The sequence below is a fragment of the Anser anser genome, assembly GCF_964211835.1.
Source record: "Anser anser genome assembly, chromosome: 25".
Lineage (NCBI taxonomy): Eukaryota > Metazoa > Chordata > Aves > Anseriformes > Anatidae > Anser > Anser anser.
Genome location: NC_139746.1, coordinates 835,185 through 843,556, shown reverse-complemented (window position 1 = coordinate 843,556; position 8,372 = coordinate 835,185). Strand labels below are relative to the sequence as shown.

At 66.0% G+C, this 8,372-nt stretch overlaps 1 protein-coding gene across 2 annotated transcripts; it reads right to left on the bottom strand.

The window, feature by feature from the left end:
• Positions 1-105: 105 nt before the first annotated feature.
• On the bottom strand, positions 106-8,210 carry MISP (mitotic spindle positioning). 2 transcript variants are annotated; one of them, XM_083810963.1, is made up of 5 exons: positions 7,895-8,210; positions 2,328-4,488; positions 1,189-1,400; positions 913-951; positions 106-686 (listed from the first exon to the last, which is right to left on the bottom strand). In XM_083810963.1, exons 2-5 carry the CDS (start codon positions 4,357-4,359, stop codon positions 600-602), a joined length of 2,370 nt encoding a protein of 789 aa, XP_083667089.1. In that variant the 5' UTR covers positions 4,360-4,488; positions 7,895-8,210; the 3' UTR covers positions 106-599. The 2 variants fall into 2 exon arrangements, with proteins under 2 accessions (XP_083667089.1, XP_083667090.1); XM_083810964.1 differs by lacking the exon at positions 7,895-8,210 and adding an exon at positions 6,492-7,754.
• Between the last annotated feature and the right edge of the window lie 162 nt (positions 8,211-8,372).

The window sequence follows — 8,372 nt, the reverse complement described above, 5'->3', positions numbered from 1 at the left end:
CAGCGGGAGGCACGGCCCCGGCCTCCTGAAACGCCTGCGCTCGTTTTAACCCCCGGCTGCAGAACCAGCGGAGCGTTTGGGCAAACACCACAGCAGGAGGAATGAGAGTAATGACTCTTTAATAAATTAGCAAAATAAACAGCATTAATACATGTTAGATATCACTGCGCTTCAGCAGATTGCCTGACTTAATCAGAAACCTCGATTTCCCAGCTCGGTGTTGATCCAGCGGCACGCACCAGCCCGAGCTCCCTCCCAGCTGGGGCTGCAGCACCTGAAAACCTAAAACCACTCAGAAATAAAACTTTTTTGGTAAGAGACACAGCTTGCAATGAGAAAGAAGTTAAATTACCGTATGATTTCTCTTCATCTAGCTGTCTCCTCGCAGAAGAAATTAAAAGAAAGTGATCTGATTCTTACCCCCTTAAATAAGAAATATTATTTCACCTCAGAGGGAAGGGGGGGAAACAAACGAGCACGTTTAATTTATCGGAAGGATCATCTGTTCTATTAAAAACGGATGCAATTTGCGATGCACGAGTCTCTGCTCGTCGCGGCCACCCGGAGCGGTGCTCGCGGCGCTTTGGGCCCCGCGCTGCTCAGTCCTCGTCCCGCACGTAGAGCCCGGCCTCCCAGCGCTGCGCCATGGCGCTCTTGTGCCGCCCCACCCGCGTGCTCTCCACCACCTGGGGGGACCAGAAAGCACGATTTATCATAAAAACATTTTAATGTATAAAAAAAAACAATCCTTTCCGCACAACTTGCCCTCCCCCTAACTGGGGCCCCCGCCCTTGGCGTCCGGCCCCGTGCGGCGCCTGCCCCCCCCCGGCCGCTCGGGGCGGGAGCAGCGGCCGCGGGCAGGGACCCCCGAGCCCCCCGATCCCCGTCCCCCAGGGGCAGGAGGGGCCTTACCTCCGTGTTGATTTTGTCCACGGGCTCGATGCCTGCGTACTGGGAAAAGGAAGGAAAAAAGGATCAGAGCGGCAGCCCCAGGGAGATGCCGGGGGAGACGGGCGCAGGCCGTGCGAGCATGGCAGGGGGGCCGCGGGGGTCCCCTGGGCCAGGACCCCCAGCAGACGGCGGGGCCCTTCCGCACCGTCCCACCCAGCCTCCGGGACCAAAGCCCGGCAGGGCAGGGAGCCCACGCTGCCGCCCCCGGGGCAGCTCCAGCAGCCCCCGTGTGCTCACCTTGCCATCTTCCTTCGTCCTCCTCCTCCTCTCCTCGAAGGGGCTGGAGCGAGCCAAGTCGGGGCTGAGGCCGTCGGTGCTGTCCGGGGCGGGAGCCGCCACTCGCAGCGGGGTGAAGGACGACACCAGGCCCAGGACCCCCGCCTGGCGCGAGGCGGGGATGGGCACCGGGGACCCAGACACCGAGTAGCTGCCGCTGGCACCTGAGGCGGCTTGGGGAGAGAGAGAGGGGCCGGGCTGCGAGGGCTGCAAGGAGCACGGTCCCGGGGCTGGAGGCACCCACAGCACGGCCGGGCTGCAGCCGCAGGGCCGAACCTCTGCGGGTACTTGGTCACCGCTGGGAGCCCACCCCTGCGTGCCAGCCCGAGGTTTTCAGCACCAAGGAAGGGGAAATGCGTGCGCCGGGCACTTCTGGGCCCTTTCGGCATTTTTCTGGGATAATGTGACAAAAAGTCATCAAAACCGGAGCAGCTCTGGGACCGAAAGCAGAGCTGCCCCCGCTGAGCCCATCCGCACCCACACCCCACGGGCAGCCGGGGCTGTGCCCAGCCGGCTCCGGGGACATCGAGCGCTGTTGCTTGCTGGCCACAGGGCCGGCGTCTAAGGAGAGATGTCTCTTGCAAGACAGCTTGCTACCAACACACCTGGGCCCTTAGCGGTGTCTCTGCAAGCCCCCGCGGGGAGGAACTCGGGCCCCGTGCCCTGCAGCCTTTCCTCCTTCCCGGACCCGGCCCTGCCACGGGCACCTCGCACTTACAGCGGGGCCGGGGACGTGGTCAGGCTGCAGGGTCGGTGCCCGGTGCAGCTCCTGGGAGTCTGGGCTCAGGGACTCGGTATGGAATCTCGGGGCAAGGGCTGCGAATGGGACATCTGCAGCTGGCCCACAGCTGGGGGAGGAAGGGCTGGGGTCTGTCCCTCGCTTGTGTCCCCCTGCTGCAGGGCGCAGCGCGAGGCCACCTCCAGCTGCACAGGCTGCGGACACAGGACCTTGCTCCCTCGTCGCTTCTCATCCCTCCGTATGGGCACCCCAGGGCTCCCTGCCCGCCCTCTGAGGGCTCCTGCTGAGACTCAGAGCCACAAGGGGCAGGGGCAGGATGCGGCTGCCTGCCCTGCTCCTGCCATGCCTCTCCTCCCCTTACCTGAGCTGTGGCGCGAGTGGGAGCCCTCCTTGGAGAAGCCGTCGTTGCTGACCAGGGAGGAGCCATCGATCAGCTGCCGCCGCCTGCGCTGCTCCTGCAGCTCCTCTTCCCGCTGCAGGTCGCTCCGAATCTCCTCCTCGATCAGCATCGATGTCTGGGGCTTCCACGTCCTCAGCGTGTACTGCTCGTCCCGGCCGTCCTCCCCGTCCGGCCCCTTCTCCCGCCTCAGCGGGCTTTGCGTCCCCATGTCGTCCACGAAGGAGAACCTGGGCTTCCAGACGGGGAAGGAGAAGTACTCCTTGCGCAGGACGCCCGTTCCTGCCGGGCTCTGGGTGGAGCCGGGAAGCCTTCCTCCCTGGGATTCCTCACGTGCCCATCTGCTGGCGCTGGCGGAAGCGTGCTCGTGCGCCAGGGGCTCCCCCCGGCCCCTCTCGGCAGCGGGCAGCACGAGGCGGGGCTGGGCCGCCTGGGAGCGCGTCAGGATCACCGTGTGGGTGGAAACGGCTCTCCCAGCCCGCGCGTCCTCCGCGGGGCCAGCGCTGTGGCTCGAGGACTGCTCCTCGTGGATCCAGCTCCTCCGCTCCTCTGCCCTTCTCGCGGGGGCCGGCTTGGGCGGGGGGGTTTCCTCCTGCTCAAACACCTTCTTGCGCTCGTCCAGCTCCTGCTGCGTCCCCCGGTCATACAGCCCCAGCAGCCGCCCTTGCCTCTTCAGATCCTCTTCACGCTTGGTTTCCTGCTCTATTTCCCGCTGGACATAGAAGGAAGCGCGGCTTTTGTCCTTCCCTTTCCTGCCCGGAACAGGAGACGCGTGCATGGAGAGCAGAGGCTTGGTCTGGATTTCCACCAGCTCGCTGCTGGAGGTCAGCCGCTGGATGCCCCTCTCTTTCCAGAGGTTCTCCTCCCTCTCCAGTGCCCTGCGGATTTCCCGCTCGATGGGCGTCTCGTTGCTGGCCTTCAGCTCCTTGTCTGGGCTGCTGCTGCTGTTCCTCACATCCACGAGGCCATTGAAGGCCTCGCCGGACACGCTTCCATTGCTGACGTAGCCTGCACTGCCCTCGGCATATATTTCACCCAAGCCAGAGTCCAGGTCGTCTCTGGACGATGCTTTAGTCAGGCTGGATGTTTTTCCCAGGGGATATAACCTTCCAGCATCATCCCTTCCCTGAGCGTAAACCTCCGTCTTCACGGGCGTCCTGTAGGAGACGTTGTACACCTGGTAAGTGGTCGTGTCTGTCCTGCCCTGGTTGGGCACGCCGGCGTCGCCGTAACCTCTCTCGGCCTTTGTGGCGGTCTCAGGACTTTGCCACTCTTGCCTAGAGATTCTCGTCATCGCCTCTGGCTTCGGAGACATGCCCTGCTGCCCCGGGCTGAACAGGGAGCCCGGGTTGGTCTTCTCCAGCATCAGGAACTGCTGCCGGGCGGCGGCGAAGTTGATCTGCTCCCTGTCTATGCTTTCAGGGTCGACAGGCGTTGCTGCCCTCCCCGAGGATGGCTTGTCATAGTAAATGGCGAAGCTGGAGGTGCTGGTGCCCTTGTGCTTGCCTTCCCCCTGGCCGCCCGCGCCCACGTTTATGGAGCTCAGCTCATCCATGGAGCTCCACCTCTCGGCCATGGTGGAGCTCTTCCTCACCACCTGCCCCCGGATCACCTCCCTCCTCTCGTCCTCCAGCTCCTTTGCTTTCTCGGGTGAGATGTTTGGTGGAAGGATCCTGTACTGTTCCTGCTCGTCGTCCTCGTAAAGCCTCGATGGCTTCCTCTCACCCCTGTAAGCCCTCAGGTCGTACAGGCTTCCCGACCGAACCACCTCCAGCCTGGACTCCCTGTCTGGGGAAGGGGTCCAGACATCCTTTCCACCATCCAGGAAATACGAGGGCGACTTCAGCCTCGTTCTCCACTCGTAGCCATTTTCTACCTTCTGGCTGCCGTATTGAAAGGAGCCAAAGACGTCATCGTCGCCATCCGCGGGCGCGTGGTCGTGTCTGTGCGCGGTCTGCGGGAGCTGGAAGACCAGGTGCCTGGTGACCCTGTCCATCTCCTGGGAAGAGTCAGCATCCAATTCTCCTCCTTCCTGGGGCTGGGGGCACTGCTCGGCCTCGCGGTCACCCTCGGGCTCCGGGCTCACCTGAAGAGGTCTTGAGCAGAGAGCAGGATCTTGCTGGCCCTGCAGGCAGGAGGGGAGAAAAGCCATCAGGAGAAGCTCAAGGAGCAGAAGTCGGAGTGGCACAGCTCCCTCTCCAACCCAGCACTCTCATCCTCGCCTGCAGCGGCACCTCCGCGGTGCCCGGGCGATACCCGAGCCCATGGGGGAGACACCAATAACGCAAGATAAAGACGTCTTAAAAGCGATTTGCTCCATTTACCCAGAAATAGCAGTTCTTGGACAAAAGCGGTCAGCTCTCAAAGGGCACTGCCCAAAAGCCAACATCCACATCCCGTCCCCAGACCCTCACCTCGCCGGACCCACAGCCTCGTGTGACAGAGGCCAAACCTCCCCGCACCGCCAGCATCGCCTGCACTGCGGGAGATGGGCAGCGGTGCCCCGTGCTGCAAGACCGCGGGGTTGGGCGATTCCCCGCCTGCCCTCAGCCCCCATCCCCACCCCTGGGCAGCTTCTGCCTGCTCTGTCCTCGCCCTGCCCGTGGGTTTCGGCACACATCCGCCATGGGTGGCACCGGGTACGTGGGCCCACAGCTGGGACAGGCACTGACGACACCGTGCCTACCTCTGCCTGGAATTTCTCCTTGCGTGTTTATGGGAAGGAAGCTCCAAGTCACTGGGACTATTGAAACAGCAAGGATCATAAAAATGGTTTCATGGCTCATAAAAAACGTGGGACTTTAACCCATCTATCACGCACACCGGGAGGAAACGCCTGCCCTGACCTTGGTGTGGGTCCTCCCGCTGCTAACTGGGCCATAGCTGGGTGACAAAGCGGGTGCCCGGGCAGGGAGGGGCAGCTCAGGCGGGTCCCTGCCCCCAGCAGGGAACACGGGTCCCAGTGGGACACCACAGCCCCCAGGGGGACGGGCGAGCAGCGCTGTCACCACGACCCCGCCACCACTTCCCCAAGCAGGCCGGGGAGCTGCGGCCGTGCCTCCTCTGCGGCGATGCTGCTGCGGGCAGCATCCACAGCCCTTCCTCAGCTCCTCAGCTGGGGCAATTTCAGCCTTTCCTGGGGGGCAGCACCTGGGGCTGGGCAGCGCTGACACCATTAGGGGCAGCTGGGGTGTCCCAGGGCTCAGGGCGATGCCCCGCACGGTTTAGCCCCGCTGTCTTCAGAAGTAACAGGCCTGGGCTCTGCTGGGAAATGCCCTCGCCAGCTGCTCCGTGCCCAGCTGAATTCCCACAGCCTCTTTATTTTCCTTCCCATAATCCATTATTGCCCGTTTACAGTCAGTGGGGACCCAGGTAATGAAAACTTGCCCACGGGTAATCGTGTTTGGAGGGGGCAAAAGTCCTTGCTGGGAGTGCTGGGGAGCTCGGGTAGCTGGCAGCAGGAGGGGGGCAAGGAGAGGAGCGGGGCTGGCAGAGGCTCCCGGCAGCACCGCACCGGGGGCCAGCACCCCCAGCAGGCCCAGCCCCACGCAGAGCGGTGCCGACAGAGCCTGACCCGGCTCAGCCCTGGGGGTGCGGGACCGGGGGGAGCTGGGCCGGGCAGCACTGCAGCGCCCGCCGGCCGCCCTCGCCATCAAACACACGCCGGGTGCTTTCCGGGGTCTCCCCGCCCTGGGGATCCCGCAGTGGGCACGGCACATCGCTGCCATCCCAAGTGGCTCCGGCTGCGCCCAGCAGTGGCACCCACTGGCGAGGGGCACAGGCGGCAGCGCCCCAGCTCCCAGCCATGTCCCAGGGCTGCGGCACCCGGCGGCTCCTGCACGAACCTGGGGCACAAATGAGGCATCGCCTGCCCGGCCCCCTGCCTGCTCTGTGCCACACACCCCGTGCACACAGGTCCCTGTGCCCCCAGTCCTGCCAGCACGCCTGCGACACCCAGGAGCCAGCCAGCGAGCTGCGGGCAGCCCCTCGCCCGCACCACCTGTAGATAGGTCTGGGGTGCGCACGTACCCCCAGCACCCACCCCACTGCGTGGGGACCAGTGCCCCTGCTGCTGGGAGGGGATGGCTGCCCTGAGCCCTCGCTCCTGCCCCACCACGCCGCACTTACTGTCCTGGAGCCATCGGCGCGGGGGTCCCCATGCCCCAGGGTGGCACCCGCCTGAGCTGCGTCCTCGGGGAGTGGCTTGGCCGGGCGGCGGTGGGGTGTGGGTGCTGCCGGGGCGGCCCAGGGCTGCGTGGCCCTGATAAGCTCAGCCTGAGCCCCGTGGAGGAATTCCAAGAATTCAGCTGGGCTCATCGCTGGCCTGGGTTCAATGACCCGTTCCCAGCCCCCCCACGCCACCCATCGCCCTGCTGCCAATGGCTCCCACGCCTGCACGGCCTCCGTGCCCTTGGCCCACAGCCCGTGGTGCACACCAACGAGCAATGCACCGGCACAGCAGCGTGCCGGGGCACCAACGCGCCCGTGTGCTAAGGCAGCGAGGTGCTGTGCGTTGCAGCACCGTGTTGGCGTGCTAATGCACCAGTGCCCCCTCCTCTGGGCACCCTCTGCCTCTCCACAGACACAACTGTGGTGCTGAAGAGCCCCGAAACCCCAAAGAGCCGGGGGGTGTCAGCCGCTCTTCTCCTGCCCTGGCTCTGTGGCTGGGTTCTCCCCACGGAGGAGCACAAACAGGGGAAGAGCTTGCGCTGCTTCCCTGCGAGCAGGCAGCTCCCAGCAGGGAGGTGGCGTGGGGGCACGGCCCGTTGGCCACCAGCATCCCCGCTGCGCCGGCAGCTGCGTGGGTGCAGGGCCGGGTGCAGCAGCCTGGCCCCGGGGTGCTGCCGGGAGCCGTGCGGAGGAGCCCGCAGGCTGAGCAAACAGCAGGGAGTCGCCGCTCCGGCAGCTCGCACTCTCCTGTTTACACCGCGGGGCCTCTCCCGGCCCAGCTTTCCCCGTGCCAGCTGCCTGATAACCCCCTGTTTGCGCAGGCAGGGCTGGGGCCTCGCTGCCGTGGCAGCCCTGGTGCTCCCGGCCCCGCTGCCCCCTCGGCCCTCATCCTGCCCGGGGACCGAAGCAGCTCCGTCAGCAGGGAGCAGCCCCTGTGCCGGATACGGAAACCTCGAGCCACTGTATCCGACGGGTGAGGACAGGCCCCCGTGGTGGCTGCAACGCTCCTGGTGCCCTGGGCCACGGATGCCGGAGCCCGGCAGAGCGGCAGCGCCGCCAGCAGCCAGCACCGAGGGCACCCTGCCCTGCCTGGCACCAGGCGTCATGGCCGGCCTGGGTGGTGCCCCCCGTGCCACCGTGCTCTGCCCTTCGCTGCGCCTGCCCCTGGGGCAGGATGTCCCCATCCTCGTCCTCTGGCCACATCCTCGTCCTGTGGCCCCCGCCGCAGCCCCGCACCCCACTGGACCCCGCTCCCCTCGCGCGGCCCATCCCGGCCTCGGCTGCCGGCCCCGGGCCCGAGCAGGGCGCGGGTGTAAATCCCGACTCGCCCCAGCTGTGGGGCACTGGGAAACCCAACTCACCCCTGCCCGGCCTGTGGGCGCCCCGTCCCGCTCTGCGGCTCCTGTGGGAGAGCAGCCGGCACCTGCTGGGCGCAGGGATGGTGGCTTTGGTGCGGCCACCGGCGGCTGTGCGTTTCCGGGAGGGAGCGCGGCGCCTGTTTTACCCTGGGGCTGAGACAAAGTCCACGCCAGCGGCCGCGGAGCACGGGCGAGCACCACACCCTGCAGCGGGCGCGGATGTGTGCACAGCCCGGGGCTGGCACCGGGCAGCTCTGCGAGCGGGCAGAGCCGGGGCCCCGTTGCCCAGAATGAACCCTGGGATCCCAGCACCAGCGCTGCCCTCCCTGAGCCCAGCTCTGTGGGACCCCCACCAGGCCCAGCTCTGTGGGACCCCCACCAGGCCCAGCTCTGTGGGACCCCCACCTCTGCTGGAGGTGGGCAGAGACCCTCGGCTGCACAGCGGTGGCCCCCAGGGGGCCGTGACCCCAGCACTGTCCCC